General features: G+C 42.7%; 1 protein-coding gene across 9 annotated transcripts in view; it reads left to right on the top strand.

Annotated features, from left to right (window-relative positions):
* Positions 1-17,438, top strand: part of GRM3 (glutamate metabotropic receptor 3) — a 106,095-nt gene that overhangs the window by 87,007 nt on the left and 1,650 nt on the right. For all 9 annotated transcript variants that reach the window (XM_049814086.1, XM_049814091.1, XM_049814090.1 and 6 more), the window contains 2 exons: positions 7,295-8,361; positions 12,799-12,973. In XM_049814086.1, coding sequence (XP_049670043.1) covers positions 7,295-8,361; positions 12,799-12,973 — 1,242 coding nt within the window. The remainder of the gene's footprint in view (positions 1-7,294; positions 8,362-12,798; positions 12,974-17,438) is intronic.

Here is a 17,438-nt window from a genome sequence, read left to right as displayed (position 1 = left end):
GCTGTTCCTTTAAAATAATTTAAGGTCAAATTTATTGAGCAATGTTTCTGATGACCTAATGAAGTGACCTTGTGCCTGAAAGCTTGTGCACGCATTCCATCTGTAGACTAGTCTAATAAAAAATACTGCCTTTCTTATGGGCTTGAAGTTTCTTGAATCTTAGACCATCACAGCTACAGTATTACTACCACTAAATAAAAGTATTGCACTATAAGTAATTAAATCTATGTCAACCCACCTGATTTGGGAGTGTCTTCATATCACGTCAATTAGGAAATAGCAGCTAGAGGGTCTATTTCATGGTTCATTTGGTTCTGATCTCTAAGGGCAAACTATCTAACTAAATTATTCAGAGCACTGCCTGGAAACACCTCTCCAATCCTCAAGTCCCCACAGAGGAGAGCATGTTTTAACCAACTTCCTTTAATATCTTAATAACTGAATCCATTCATACTTCCTTCAGGCTGACAAAGAAGAACAAAAAAATATTATTAGGTATTCAACGCTTCCTTAGCCATCAGCTACTATATGCAATCTGGGGGTGGAATTAGCACACCATGGAACGGTGCCTCCAAAAAGAGAAAGACTCATGCCCCTGTGACATAACTGAGTCCCTCACTTAGTACAAAAGTGAATTTTAGCAAAATTGAAACACAGCTTCAACCTCTTTCAGCTGCACCCTGGAGGTACTGAGAAGAGAGGGGTAAGGCAAGGCACCAGTTCCCAGCACTGACGTTAACTGGGAACGTCCCTCACCCAGAAGTCCAAAGCGGATACAGGGAACTCGTAACCCTGGGACAGGCAGAAAGTTCCAACCAAAATCTCAAGCTCTGAAAGCAATGTTAATGTTCAGCAGCTGGCAGATAACTCACCAGCCAACTCATTTTTTCCTTAGACCAAAACATTTCAAGAGGTACCAAAGGCCAGCCCAGAACTTACAGTTCCAGCTCCCGAGCTTTTGTGTTGTCACCTTAACAATGGTCATAATTCTTCATAATGGGAATGGGTTCCCCTTGCTTCTGTTTACAAAATAACTAGTTGGCCTGAGGGAGGAGTTAGGCAGTTTAAAGTCAGGGTTTAATTTCCTTTGTAATTGCAAGATGATTGCTAGTATAAATTACCTTGCATGCATTTTGCCTCTTGTGTCAGCCATTTCCTAAAGTGGATAATCTTAAATTAAAAGAATGGTATCAATTGAAAGGCATTGCTATGTTGGAATCTCACAAGTCATTCGTATCCATTATCCACCTAGCAGACTTATTAAAAAAAGAAAAACACCTTGGATGCTTGTCCATGAATGCTTGACTTATTTTGAAGTTAGACTAATGAAACCATAACTAAAAAAACTTCAAGAAATTTTCTTCATTTCAGGGGTTATGTTTTGTATTTTTAAGGAGAAATATAATGACTGCAAAACATTTACATGTTTTCTGCCTTCCATGTCTCAAAATCCAAATCCTTTAAGATATCAGAAATTCCCTTTCTAATTCCTTAAATTTCCTTAACAAAATGACAGTGATTTCATAATTTCTTTGATGAAGGTTTGTAACTTAGTATCTAGTTCATTCTCCCCAAGTCCTAACGGCCACACATATGCCTAAGGGCCACACAAGCAAGAGGACAACCCACACCTAAAAATGTAAAACATTATGCTTGAGGCAAGCATTTCACAAGCAAGTTAGCTGGGGAGTTCTCTGTTCAGCCAGGCTGAGGATAATGACAAGCTGAAAGCATTCTGATCTTTCGGACCCTTCTTAGTTTATTTTGCCAGCGTCCACATCACTTTTCTCCCGGACTGTTCTCTCCGACAGCCTCCGCCGCAGACACAGCACCTGTGCGGACAGCTTGCCGGAGACTCCCCTTCGCAGGTACATTGCGGAGAGCTTGTACAAGCTGCTATCACTTGGCACTCCAGCTGTGAGCCTTTCTGTTCCAAATAGCCGTGATATTCATCTCACTTCAGATACCTACATCGTAGATGTATTTTAGCTAGTCACTCTCTTTGTGGTCAGCAGAAAAAAAAACCCAACAGGTACAGTTCAGTTGAGCTATCCTAGATACCTAAGCTAAAGTGAACCCCAGAAATACCCATTCTTTTTTGTAGGACAGAAGCTTGGGATAACTAACTCATGTGCAGATTCCCGTGTGATAGATCTTTGCAACTAGGCCTGGGGAAATGTTTCTGTTTCCGACTCCTGCAAATGCTGTGGGAGTCTATGACATGTGTTGAAATTCCCCACAGCAAGTTTCTAACCTTAGAGACACCACAGAGCTGAAAGGAAAATCTGTAGACAACAGATAGGAAAATTACATTTGTAGAAGACTAATCAGTCTCACTCATTTCTTGAGTGAGAAGAAGCAATACTGCATATGACCCAAACACATCCAGAAACGATGGTGCAGAGGTTAAAAGTGACTACTTGTCTCTGTGAAATCTGGTATTGTAAGTCTGTTCATTATTTATTAATTGTGGAGAGGTATGATCTAGTGACACTTCACTGTGAGCTTTCTGTATACTAAATTGTAAATTGCCAAATTTCAACGTCCCTTCTACCGATCAGGTGTGAAAACAGCTGCGTTATGCTGAGAGGGAAACAAGAGTGGGTGCATCAGGTCTCATTACTTGGCCAAGCAGAAATAAGTCACTTTGACCTCGACAAACCATATCTAGCTGACAATAAAAAAGAAAAGAAAAGATATATGCATTCTCAGGGTCCTTTATGATACTTTTCAAGATAAGGCATCCTACACGCAGATGAGCCCGTTGGACAAACACACCATATCCTGTTATATTATTATCAAAGCTCTTCCTTACACTGCTTTAAAAAGGCATTGCCCAGGATATGTAACAGGAAGGAGTAGGGGGCATTAAAAAAAATGTATTTTTCCATTACATAAACAAATGTCTTGTTTTTCAGTCTTAAATCAGAAGTTCAGAGTTTTTGCAGCACCATCTAGTGAGACTAAGGAGGTTTTACTCAACTTTTCAGAAGCTCCAGTCTGTTCCCTCTTTACCTTTGCATTTCTTTTTAATCATGATCTCCTTACAGTCTATTGGTTGAAAGTCTTTGGGGTCAACAAGCTGTTGAAGAAGGTTTCTTTGCTGCACATAATAGTCCTTTATACATTTCTTTCTGAACCACACAAAATCCTACCGCTTTGCAAACTGCCGAGCTGAAAAACTGCAGAGCTTTCATCAAGCCTTGTTATTAATGAATTGCCTCCTAGCTAGTGAGCCGTGCCTCTGATCTGTACCTTGTTTTGAAAGAATACACTCTGCAAGCAAAGAACAGATGTGTGTTTTATTGGATGTGAAGGCTGTTCTTAGATGTAGGCATACCTGTCATCATTCCTACCAGGAAGTGTTACTGATGATATTTTCTATAAGGCAACATCTATACACTCAGCTCTGTGCCAGACGCATGCAAGACTCTGTATGCAAAATATCCTTCCTGGCCCAAAGATGCTGCTGGCAAACAAAACTCGGTCTGATTCCAAGCCAGTTAAGATGACGCTTATCTTTTCCTAGGCTGCTCTGCCTCTTAAAAGTTTTTCAGTCTCTAATTAGGATTAAAACTGCTTTGTTTTCCTCATCCACTCTTCTCTGGTTAAAAAACCCTGGAGTACTTTTCACCCAAGTGAGCCAATGTGCAGAATCAGAAGCATTTCAAAAAAGATTCCCCATACCACCTCTTAAAATCATGTTTTTGCCCAATAAGAAAATAAATCTCCTCTTCAGAACTTTCTTTCTGAATTCGTTCATGTCACCAAGAGCTGTACTGACACCAAAAATAATAAAGATTTCCAAACGCAAGCAACTCACCTGCTTCTAACAGCACATAAGCACATACTTGCAAACTATGTGATTGTTGGAAAAGATGATCCCACTGTAGGAAGATGGAAACAAAATTACATAATTCATTATATAAAAGCTATGATGTTATTTTATGTTCTTATCTATATCTGCTACTAAAACAGTCATAAAACTACCCAGTCGTTCCTCTCTTATCTGAAGCTGGAGGAGTTTGTCCTCCACTTACACAATGGCATCCTTTCCTCTGATAGAATTTCTTCAGCGAGCAGAGGTGGGCTGCCTGCACTGTGGCTCCATACGTTTCTGTCTTCTGCACTCCGTACACCTGAGTGTTTCTCCCGTCACTGCTGTCGCATCTTCATTGCTGAACTGCTGCAAGCTGGAGCACAAAGCTTCGCTGGTTTATCTTTAAGTCACTTTCAATTATCCTTTCTTTTCCTTGATAACTTCTTTTAGAGAATTTTTCTTGGATAACTGCTTTGCATAAAAATAATTCATTTCATGAAGTGCAAGGGGAGGAGAAGATTCAAAGATACTGCTCAAAGGAGTCAAAGTTTGCATTGTCATTCGGTGTTAGTCTCAGCTGACAGCATGGGTAGACCCGGGGAGTCCTGTCTCTCGTCTCCCAAGGGACGAATCCGAAACAGCTTAGCTACAACTGCGAACAAGACCTGCCAGAAATATCTGTTATAAAGATTGTAGGTTTACTCTCAAAACTGAAACGTAACTGCAAAAAAATTCTCAGTGACTTATGCCACGGCCTGACATAATCTCTGGGAAAATCATCTACTTATATGCAAAAAATATTCTTGTTACTCCAAAACGTAAAGTCTTGCTTTCTTATGATGTTACATTCTCGCCTATAAGCACCTTTTTTTTATTATCATTATTATTGCATCATATTTTCTGAAAACCTGACTTTTTGGAAGGATCTAGAACATGTTGATAAATATCAGTTAAAATGCCCTACAGGTTTTATATGTAATCAGTGTGTATATTAATTCCTGCCACCCAGTGCGCTCATTTGTAGGCTTTGGCTCACCATTCTATAATTTAATACATCACTGTTTGGTTAAATGACTTCATCCTCTCCATCTGAAGGAGTGTGATATGTTTTCCTCTATCAGCAGCCACTAAAAATGAATGTTTCAAGCTACCAGCTGCGGCTGACTTAAAACATATTGTCCTACAAAAATCTTTTCTTCATATTTGTAGCGTGGGAACAGCCCCGTGGAAGACAACATACACATAAGCTTCAAGTTAACTATACGTGAGATTACCTGCTTTGCCTTCCGGACCTACCTGCCAAGTCCGAGGCAAATACTTTGCTTTATTTAAATGCCAAAATTTCTATCAGAGCTAAGAAGTTCTTAAACATGTTGCACAGAGGGAGCTTTTTCCTGAAAAGGGCTGATATTTCTGATCCTCACGTAGCTTGCACTGGGCTACTCATGCACTGGAAGTTATGCACTCGACAGAAGATAAGCCATGCAACCAGTTTGCAGTTTGTCTTACCTGCGGCTCCACTGGTGCCAGTAGAAGTCACAGGCTCTCAGCACACCTCAGGAGCTGGCCAGTGTAACACTGAAGTGAATAAATTGGCTCTTAAAACCGGGCTGCTGTGTTAACAGCTTCTACAATCTATATAAGTGTTCTGAATAATGAAGTAAGACACTGGCAATGACAACACATTATTGAAGAGCCGTTAAGTGCTGCATTATGATTTCATTTTAATGCTGCTCCTGGATGAGAGAGCTTGCATGCCTGTGCATGAGGAGGAGGAGGGAGAGAAGGGAAACTGCTTAATATTCTTCTTGTTGATCTATATTTTGAATTCAGCTACTTGCTTAATTTAGAGCATGTTATTTCCAGGAGGACCAGCCATTTGGGGGAGTAATGTACTCCCCTTAATTTTTGTGCACTCAGAGGTCTTGTTGGGCTAGTCAGCGGTACAACCAGATGCCAACAGTGAAGAAAAAGAGAAAATAATCCTCTTCTTTTACATTCCTGGATTATCCAGGCCTAGTCTGTAATCCTGCAAACCAAGGCTCTCCCCCACTGCGGTTGACACAGGTGAGGTGATAAAGTGGCAGAGAGGGAAGGGATAAGAACAGGCAGAGTCCTGGCTCAAACTCAGAAGAGACTATAGGTGGGCATAAATTATCTTCCAACCTTGCCCTAAGATAAGAAGAAAGTTGGGAAAAAACCGCCCTTCAAGTCCAGCACCTGGGGAAGTGCAGGTTATGCATCAACTCTCCAATTGGGGATTCTGTACCAAAACCCAGTCCCTTTTACTGACCTTAGTGGGAGTACTGCAAAATAAAGTAACACTCTGCAGGAATAAAGGTGAAAGAATTTGGCCTCAGTGCTTTATAGAAGCTAAATAAATCTACTGCAAGAAATCCAAAGTATCTGGAGGTTGAAGTGGACGCAGATACGACACCCTTATACAATACTGCTCGTGTTCAAGCACAGCATGGGCACAGATGCAGGGAAAGAGATTTATTCCAGCAATGACAGTGGAACCACTTCTGTAACCAAAGACACTGGGGAATGAAATCACCTTTATTGCTCATCAATGGCAAAAAAAAAAACCCTTTTGCTTCCTGTCTATAAAGCTATTCACCTTTGATGCTACAGCAAACGACCAATAAATCACACGGTAAATGCAATTTCCTCCTACATTTTTAATATTTCTCCATTCCCTGCATGAGACGCAGCTGGAGGAAAAAAACAAAAACTCTCCAGAGCTTACCAGTTGGAAGTGTTACAATATTGATTTCACAGAAGGTCACAGATCCAGTTTGCGTTTTTTTCATCTATTCCCCAAACAAGATATATGACCAAAGCAGCACATGCTGGGAACCTCAGACCAGACAAGAAGTATCAGAAACTTGTAAAATTGAAGCAAAATAGAAGGGATTCAAAACTTCCTACAACACAGGGAGAAGTGAAAAAGACATAGTAAGAAATTGTTGAGAACTTCATAGTTACTTCTCCACCATCATCGAAATGAATTCTCTATTCAACTGAATTCCAGACTGTTGGCCTCAAAACCGATGTTTATTGATCTGAACATTTAAATTTCCTTATATCATGACAGCTGATTTTCCCCAAAAAATGCTAAGTCTCAGTTAGAAGCAGACCTCTTTCTTTCAAAAGAAAATGTGAAAGGTAGCGATTGCGCATACTGGGGGAAATAACTGGAGAATTTGTTTGTATCCAGGACAAAAAAAGTAAGGACATTGGTAATCTAACATTTACAAATATATCCCATGCAGTAAAGTGAAATAGAGTTCTATTTGAGTTCTTTTCTTTTTCCAAGTTCAAAAATGAGACAGATACAGACCTCTTGACTTACCTGTTGGCACTTGAATTGGATTCTATAAGCTGTCAGGTGTCTGTGCTTGCCAAAGGGATGAAAGAGTCATCTGCAGCTTTGATAATAGCATTCTCTATTTCTTTTTTTTTTTTTCACAGCTCCATTCAACCCTCCTAATGCTGCAGACAGTATGGTCAAATTCGATGCCTATGGAGATGGAATAGGACGATACAACGTGTTCAATTTCCAGTACACTGGAGGCAGATACTCGTATGTGAAGGTTGGTCAGTGGGCGGAAACCTTGTCACTTGAGGTGGACTCTATCCACTGGTCCAGGAACTCTGTCCCTGTCTCCCAGTGCAGTGACCCCTGTGCTCCTAACGAGATGAAGAATATGCAACCAGGAGATGTCTGCTGTTGGATTTGTATTCCCTGTGAAACCTATGAGTACCTGGCTGATGAATTCACTTGTGCAGACTGCGGGCCTGGAAAATGGCCCACAGCTGACCTGACTGGCTGTTACGACCTACCAGAAGACTACATCAAGTGGGAAGACGCTTGGGCGATAGGTCCTGTTACCATTGCATGCCTGGGCTTTATTTGTACTTCCATGGTCATTGCGGTGTTCGTCAAGCACAACAATACCCCCTTGGTCAAAGCCTCTGGCCGTGAACTGTGCTACATATTGCTCTTTGGGGTCTTCCTGTCTTACAGCATGACTTTCTTCTTCATAGCCAAGCCTTCTCCAGCTATCTGCACCCTGCGTCGTTTGGGGCTAGGAAGTTCCTTTGCTGTCTGCTACTCTGCCCTCCTGACAAAAACGAACTGCATAGCCAGAATATTTGATGGTGTAAAGAACGGTGCTCAAAGGCCTAAGTTCATCAGCCCCAGCTCTCAGGTCTTCATCTGCCTGAGTCTCATTTTGGTACAGATCGTGGTGGTGTCCGTGTGGCTTATCTTGGAGGCCCCTGGCACCAGGCGGTACACTCTTCCTGAGAAGAGAGAGACTGTCATATTGAAATGCAATGTCAAAGATTCCAGTATGTTAATCTCCTTAACATATGATGTAATCCTCGTAGTCTTATGCACTGTATATGCCTTCAAAACAAGGAAATGTCCAGAGAACTTCAACGAAGCCAAGTTTATCGGTTTCACAATGTACACAACATGCATCATTTGGCTGGCCTTTCTCCCCATATTTTATGTGACATCCAGTGACTACAGAGTAAGTCTTTGGATATCTGTTTCCATAAATCATATGCATCACTTTAGAGGACCATGTCAGCATTCACTAAAAGCTTCTTTCACTCCTTTTGCCCCCTGGATCCCTTGCAAACAAGCCCTGTTTCAATGTTAATGTCCACCTAAGCATATTACCAAATTTGAGCTTATTTCTAAGAAAGATCGTCTCATTTCAAACTGAGCATGTACAGTTACAGGTGAAAGGGATTAGTACTATCAGTCTGATTGTGATAGAGGCAGAGCATATGGATTTAGTATTCATATTGGTACAGCAGTTTGTGAAGTCATAGTGCTAACAGAGAAACCTAGTAGATCATGAGCTAGAATGAGTCATGATGAGTTATTTGGTGGAGGTGGGCCTTAAATAAAAACTAAACTAACTAGTCTCCTTCTGCAAAAGAATCTGCCATTCAAACATGGTATTTTCTTGCAAATAAAAAAGATAAGGAAAGAATTTCAAAGTTTCCTGTGAAACAGGGCTGTTTAAAAAAAAAAATACAACAAATGTTATCCTTGAATAGAGAACTTTTTATTCTTTCTCCACTTCGTAGGGGATAAAACGCATACCTCACTAAGCAGAAAATATTGGTCAGCCTTCAACAACAAACTTAAAAAACATTAAATTGCTTAAACTGCCACATGGTGTTGCAAAGCTTCAAGTTCAATAAAATAATATTTTTGGACAGAAGGAAATTGTCTCAGAAAGAGATTCAGATCTGCTCCACTGGAAATCTCACAGTTATTATGATGTGAGAAGTGACTGCTGGAGTTGGCCCTTACAGCAGTTTGCATTGAATTAATTCAACTTTCTGCCCAGAAGAAAGGGAGATTAGCTAAGGGTGGCATTATTGCCAGTAGTACGTACATGAAATAGCATGTAAAACTGTGAAGATAATAATGTCACTTAACATACTTTTGGTGTGACCACCCTGGAACAGTATATTTAGTACTATTTTTCTCAGTTCAGGAAAGGTACTGAAAACCTCAAGAAAACAAGGATAGATAACAAATGATGCAGTAAGATATGCAGAGTGACAGTAAAAGAGCTAAATATATTTAGTCTAGACAAGAGTAAACCCAGGGAGATGTGATCACAGACTATAAATAATTTCAAGGCAACAAAAAGAGAGAAAGGGATTATTCAGTCTCAGAAGAAGTTAGAATGGTGAGTAATGGACGGAAGCTAATGAGGAAAAACTGTAAGGCAGGCACTGGGGAACAGCTCTCGACACCCAAAGTAATCAAGAAGATAGACACAGAAGGAGGGTAATATCAGTGCAGACAGCCACATCAGCTGGCAGCGCAGACACTAATGGTCAAGAGGAGCATGACTTGATTGCTCAAGCAGCATTTTTCAGCCTTATCTCTCAAGCAGGATTTTTGAAACCACCTGTAGGCATTTAACTTAAATGCAAGGTTCCAAATATGCTAACTCAGGTCCTACCACATTGACAGAAAATGTTTTTAACACCTTTTTTGATACTTTCATGACATGTCAGGAGCTTTTTGAAAATCCCATTCTAGATGTCTACGCTTCTGGGGGTCCTATGAAAAGCCCATATTTAACTTCCAAGGAGAGTTACCTGTTGACTCTGAATCAACCTGTGCCATCCTAATGTAGACCAATACTGGTGGCATCACCAACAAATAACCTTAGAACCAGTAAATAATCTCGTGGTCTGCTGCCACAAGTCACAGACTTCCAGTCTTCATCATCACAGGAGTCTCCACTTCCCAACTCAACAAACGTAGGCTGCCCAGTTCTTCTCTAGTACGGACCAGGCTTTTGTACCTGCAGAGTGTCAGAGAAGATCCAGTCCACCTTTTTCTCATCACGTCTGATGCTGCAAAGTCTGCTGACCTCCTCCCGTAGCTCCTTATACTTGGCACCAGAAATCCTCCACATCTCCTCCAGAAAAGGAGAACGACTCCCCCAGCCCCTCAGACGTCCCTGCAGCCCCAAAGCTGCGGAGCTGCCTCTTCCCTCAGGAGCTCAGTCCGGGTCAATCCGGGTATGCCAGGGATAGTTGCCCCTGCGGGCAGTGGGGGCCGTGCCCTGAGACATCCCCCTTGCTCTGCACACAAACACAGCCTTCAGCAGAGTTTCTAGCCCTCTTCTGTGCAAATTTCTGCACACTGCTGAACCTGTTAGCTGCCCAGCACCTCCAGAGGGCTCTTCCCAGCACCTGCAAGAAGCGTGCCCAACCTTACCTAACCAAGAGTCAGCTCAAACCAAAGCTCCAAGGTGGTCAAGGACAGCTGACGGAGCTCCTTAGGAGCTGATGGAGGTTGCTAGAAGTCACAGCCTCCTGCAACGATCCTCTCCCAGCAGCAGTAAGGCACGCTGGCATTCCTTGAAGTGTTCCCAAGAACCCTCCAATGAACCCAGAAGTTGTTCCCGGAAGGTCTAGAAGATCCCAAAGCAGAGGCCAGACACTGCTCTGCAAACTGCTGTGTTTGGTGGCTGACTGTCAGCTGCCCTGTCAAAAATCTGAAGGACAGCTCCTGGAAAAGACAGCTTTCTCTGATGCCATTGATTTTCATGCAGAGATCCACACTGATTTCAGAATCAAAGATACAAGAAGACCTGATATGATTAAATAAGCACACATAACATAAATTCACAGCAGCCCCTGTATCTAGTACATTTAAGGGAATTTTCAGCCTGATCACCTCAGACGAAAGAAATCCAGCAGTAACACAGGAAGGGAAAAGTCTGGGCATTAAACTGGCTATAACGAAATCAGGTTTCAAAAGTTCCTACTGTTTAGACAGTTTCTCCCTGCATTTTTTAGGGGTAATTCTGTCTCAAGATGCTCTCCTCCCCGCCAGTGGGTCCTGCCTGGTCTAGCAGGATTGCCTCCATTCTGCCAGCACACCAGTGTCTCTTCTGCCTCTTACCAGTGAGGCTGGGTTACGCATCAAACCACTGAAGTGACCTGGGTTAAAAGGAACCCTATGGGATGGGGCTATTTTTAACCTAAATCATTTCATTGATTGAGTGCATAATTATGTCAGCCCAGCTGAGCTGCTCCGGGAGGCACGAACCCTAGCAGTGCAGGGTGGGGAGGAGGGCTTTGTTAGTGAAGAGAACTTAACTTGAAACTACCACCTTCATTTATTCTTGTTTTATAAGAAAACACCCAATCCTGTTTCGCCTGTACAGTGCCCGGTTCAATACGTGCCCCAGAATGACTGCAGAGCCCTGTGGACAAAATGTAGAGAAGTGAAGGAGAAATTGCAGCTGGAAACACTAAGGTGTCCCTTTCTCATTCTGTCCCTGTAGGCTTTTCCATGTTCACTCAACCTGTGAAAGCTGAGCACCTTTTCATGGTGTTTGCCACATCTGCCTTGGGTAAAGAATTAGTATTATAAGATCACATTTATTATACTCACTGCTGACAAAGCACTTGGTGCTCACTGTATGTATAAAGCAACAAAAGTCCATTCCCTACTCTATATTTCATTTTGCTCCAATTATTTCTGACAAGAAGATATGAGAAGCATTCCCATGGAAGAAGGCTAATCTCCAAGGATGGCAAGAGTGTAACTAAGGAAAAACAAGCTGTGGATGTATGATCATTCAAATTAAGCAGTAGAGTTTAAAGCAGTTTAATTCAACATCTTATTTAAGGAATCTGCTTGGAAGAAAAGAATATAAACTGAAAATGAGGCAGTAAACTGGCACCTAGTTACACCATTGAACAAAAAGGAAGAAAGATAGACAGTGCCAGCAAAGTTACACTAACAAATGCCCCAAGACAACTACGCTAAAATCCTGCAGCCTCACAATTCATTTCTGAGCCCCAAAACTTACATCTCAAGGTCAGGGCACCCTTCAGCCCCAGTCTGACAAATGTCACCAGCTCTTATGTTTACTCCAAATCACACCTCTATTCCTGCAAGGGATTTTTCAGCTTCTCTGATTGGGATTGAGGCTGGAGACCAAACTGGTTTTCAAATGGGTGCTTTGCATGGGGAATCTAATGTAAACCCCCATAAAGTATGGTATGTGCAAGCCGGTTTCCACTGCAGCCAGCTTTGCTCAGATATTGCGTAAATGTTACAGAGGATTTCCTGACCAATTTAAAAATTAAGGGCATGAGAGATGATAGAAAGAGAGCAGAATTATCCTTTCTGTACTCAACTGAGGGAGAACACACTCAGTCAATCTCCCCCTGATACGCAGAGACACAGGGCACGCTCAGCACCATGCACAGGGCACACTCAGCACCATGCACCCCACTCCTATGATCCCAGGATTGTGGAAGATAAGGATGCGGCAGACGTTCAAGCCAGCCTGTACCAGTGCAAACACCCAGGACTGTGATTCCTGCCGTTGTATAATAACGCTTCTAATATTCTGCATTTCAGAGCTTTCCATACTGAAACACAGCACTTTGCACCCACTCTCTCCTAGGTGCAAACCACCACCATGTGCATCTCTGTGAGTCTGAGCGGCTTCGTTGTGCTGGGCTGCTTGTTCGCGCCCAAGGTGCACATCATCCTCTTCCAGCCCCAGAAGAACGTGGTCACTCACAGACTCCATCTCAACAGGTTCAGTGTCAGTGGGACCGGGACCACTTACTCCCAGTGTAAGTAACAAAACTGCCACTTTTTTATAAGGATGTGGGTTTGCGGTGGGTTTGGGTAAAGGCGAAATAGGGGGGTTACCAGCAACAAAAAGACCTTTATAGGCTGAGCTGCGTACCCGGTGGAAGCACCACTTCATTAGTGTCTGGAGAAAAAAAAAACTCATCTCCCTCCCATGGGAATCAGCTCAGAGCCCGCTCTGAAGCTCCCTCAAGTCAGCAGAAAGCTTTCGATGGGCTCTGACACCAGCTCGCTGCACAAAGCCAGTAGAGCCTGACACTCGCTGTCACTCTCGCAGCAGCAACAGGAACAGATTGCCCTGGAGTATTCCTGTCAAAGTGACGTGCGAACAGGACCTGGGCCACGATACAGCATGCTCTCAATGGCTTTTATCGCCTGCGTTATAAGGAAAGGCTCCAAGTCTGCAGCAAACGCATACAAGGGATGCCACAAACTCCATCTGTATGCGGAGTGTGAGCAATATTCTTTGTAAGTGCCACAGCTGGGAGCAGTAGTGAGCGCTCTGTTGCAAGGACAGCTCATCTGCTCTGCCTCCCTCCTTTCCTTCATCCTCAGTCTCTTCATCCCAAGCAGATTCACATCTGTCATTTTGTTTTGAGGCTGTTGCTCCTCGCTCAGAGGCTTTTTTCATTTTTTTTTTAAAAAACAAAAACAGATCACCTGTATGGTTGTTGTCGGGTTTTTTCCGTGTCAAGCTTAACTGCTCAAGCATGGGAGCACCCAGCACCTTGTTCACAGAGCTCTGTGGACAGCACGTCTAACCTGGAAAGCTAATTGAAAAAGGACATGACAACTATAAAGAGGCACGGAATAAGAAACACAGGAAAGGTGGTATGCAGAGCAAGGCTTGCCAGCAAGTTCACACTAACCTAGCCTCAGGTTTTTGAGTATCGCCTGAATTTCAAAATGGGCTAGAAACCTTTGGCAGTTCAGATTTCAGACAGAATGTGGAAGGAACTTTGGGAGCCTGCTGTGTATCACATTGGCAGGGATTAGGAGGTAAAGGGGTCCCAGTCATTCCTGGCTTTCCCACCTCAAACCATACTGTGTGTGAATGCCCAGGGTCCCTTAACAAGAGAACAGCCATGTGGTTCTACTCATCCCCCATCTCATCATAGTCAGGGCAGCATCCAGTCCTGACACCCGAACCCAAAATCTCCTTGCTGTTTTGGAAAACTAAAACCAAGAGAGATGGGATGGCCCCAAGTGTGCAAAGTGCTGAGCACTCCCAAAAGACCAATGGATTCCTAATAAACTTTAGAAACTTGGTCCCTTGATGAAATGGTAAGTCCCATGAGATTATTTTCATTCCTTATGAATTTTGTATAAGTGGTCTTTCCAAGTTTTTTAATTCTCTCGTACTACAGAATAAGCTCAGTCAGAAACCATTTTGATTCATGGATACTTTTGTACAGGATTGCATTTTGGAATTTTATATTTTTATTATAACGGCCGGATAATGCATGTGTGTGCACAAGCATGCATGCAACTGAAAACATACTCAATGCACATCTTTACATTAAAAGCCTACTTTTTCAGGTTTGTGAATGGCTTTAAGACATTAAGGGAAGCATAAAAAATCCAGACCTACAATCTCTTACTACTTGCTGCAGTCATTTACTTTTACTGCTCACACCTAGCTGAATAAGGGCTGCTGCTCATCTTTGTTGGTCTTTTCGGACCATGGCAAGACATGGACCTGGAAGTAGGACTAAAAGGTCCATCACATACAATGGAAAAAGCCCTATAGTTTCCATCTAGGACAGTTGTTTGGGAAAATAACACTGAGAACTCAGTGTCTATCAGCACCAATATTTTTAAGAAGGAAAATTTTCCCTTACTCCCTTCCATTTATTTGTAAATTATTTAAAATAAATTTTCTTTTTTTTTTCTTAACTGTTTAGTCATTTATAAACCTCCAAAACTGTTGTAATCCAAATTGATTCTAATCCGTGTCTAAAATATTCCTCTCATCAGTCCCAGAGCTGTCAGCTTGTTTTTATTTTGGTCTTGATGGTGTTTTCATCAGTCAGAAACTGCTTAATATGAGACTGATCAAAATTAGCTCCAGGGCATTCTAGTAACAACAGCAGCCGAAAAGCCTGTTCTTACTCACTGTCAGAGCTTTAGGGGACAGGGGTACCCAAGTTGCTTGAATGGGCAGTGTGCTTCCTACCTCCATGTGTTCCCACCTCCATTGCATCTCAGGGCTGCCACCACCTCTTCACTCCATCAGCCATTAATGCTATGAGCATAGTGGGTCATGAACAGCAAGTGACTCAGACAATTTATAACACAGTTCCTTGAACCACGAAAACTGGCCAAACGCTGCGAGAAAAGATGACACTCGTGATGGTCTTGGGTAGTGTTAAGTGTTCGCTCCAAAGGTGTATTGCAATTACATCCCTAAAGCGAGCAGTGGAGGGAGGGCCTGAGGCAATGGTCAACCGCGTGAGCTGCATGCGGTGTGGTTGGTGGTGGTCATGAGAGCTGAACTGGGAACCTCACGTCATCATCTGGATGCAGCTCCTCGTCTTTGCTACGTGCTCTGCAGAAAGTAAGTGCAGCTGAGTACTTGACTGCTAAGTGAGGAAACTTGTTTTAGAGGCACCGAGCTTTGATCGTTTTGACAGCTGAAGTCTGGACTACAAAAGAATATAGATTTAAGCTGAAGAGAGGCGGGATATATGTGTACCCAGGTATATGACACATTTTGAAACGTACTTATCTGTACACATTTATTTGAATCTGAAAATTCACATTTGGCAGAATGCTGCATAGGTTCTGCTTTCCCTGCCACGTTTCCCTCATCGGGATGTTCCCAAGTTTTTCTGCGGCCTGTTTTATGGGCTTGGCAGAGGCATTACCATAAGGTAGGATGTCAGCACTCATAAAACTTCCCAGTGAGCTCAGGACTGATTTAAGCACCTGCATGATTCAGGCTGAGCTTTTACACCCAGAAGATGTCATTCATCCGCGTCCACATGGAGAGCTGCACACAGACTTGAGCTCCTCCGGGTGTCCTCCACAGGGGGAAGAAAAAGACTTGAAGCTACTGTTTATAGCCAGGCTGGTAAATTTTCTCTCTCAGAATTTATTTTCCCAGCCCTTGCTTCAAACTAGCCCTGATATATGGCTTTTATACATGATTAACTCACAGCTGTCCAGCTGTGAGCACGAGTAGAGGAGGTGGCACACAGACATCTAGAATCTGCCTGTTCCTGACTAGGTAGGAACGCTGCAAGGTGCCCATGGCAGTGCTGGGTTCTTGCATTTCACCTCTGGTTCTTTGCCTTGGATTATTTAAGCAAAACCAGGGACGGCCAGGAAAGAGGAGATCAAAAGTATGGTTTGCAGCCAAATCAAGACTTCTGGTCATGTCACACATTTGTAGTTGGCCGCAACAAAAGGCGAAATGGAGATGAAGTGTCTCCAGCAGACCCAGCAATATTTCAGAAAACTCCTTGGCTGCTGCTGTAAGACACAATGTGAAACTCAGAACACTGCAGGGCCAGTGATTAGCATTGCTCAGGTCTGTAAGGAAAAGCAAGATCTTCTGTTCTGTCCCAGAGACAGCTGGATGCTCAGTGTGAACACTTTACTCCACCCAGCAGGGTTAATAACAGCCTCCCAGCACTACAAGAGAGATACATGCTGTGGAGGAAGCCTGGGAACCCAAAAGGCAAGGCCACTCGTTTCTTGTCTACCACCATATTTCTCTGCCCAGCTTTGACATCCTTCTAAACCAGTTACTGTAGTATCTGAGCTATTCATGCTCTTCAGTGTGTTGGACTTCAAAAAAACCCTGAAGCGAGAAAAGTTCTGGGTGGGCGACTGATGTTCACAGGAACAAAATGCTTTTGCCTGCAGTCATACTGCAGTAGAACAGGGTTTTGAATCAGGTCTCCTAAGCAGTACCCATTTTTCTATTTGCCAACAATAAGTAGAAACAAAAATAACAACCGTAATAAAAATTTCAGGTCAATGTGCTGCCATATTATACCCCGTTAAAAACCAAATACAAAACCCGATAGTTAATTTTCACAAAATCATAGACACGATGCCCTGTGACCTTTTACCTACATGGACTGCTTTCATGTATGTGACTCACAACACATATCCATGTTGTGGGAGCTCAGAATCCATCTACCTCATTCAGAGCAGGGGCTCATTCTTGGCTCTCCTGTTTATCAGGAATGTCCTGCCCTCTGAGTAGTAGGTTAGTCCAATAGGTGCCTCTAAATTTCTCCTGTTAAAGCAGTTCTGTTTTCCATGCAATATTTATTCAGTCAATGAAAGAATTAGAAATAGTAGCTGGTTTGAAGAAAGAATGACTTGTTCTAAAAATGATGCTGAGCCTCTTTAAAGAACCAGTCTGCAACTGAGAGTGTAGCCAGCACCAGTTTTGGAAGATTGAGCATGCCCTTGTCAGCTGCATAAATTGCT

This window comes from Accipiter gentilis, chromosome 11 (genome assembly GCF_929443795.1).
Source record: "Accipiter gentilis chromosome 11, bAccGen1.1, whole genome shotgun sequence".
Taxonomy (NCBI): domain Eukaryota; kingdom Metazoa; phylum Chordata; class Aves; order Accipitriformes; family Accipitridae; genus Astur; species Astur gentilis.
This window is presented reverse-complemented; position numbering and strand designations above follow the sequence as displayed.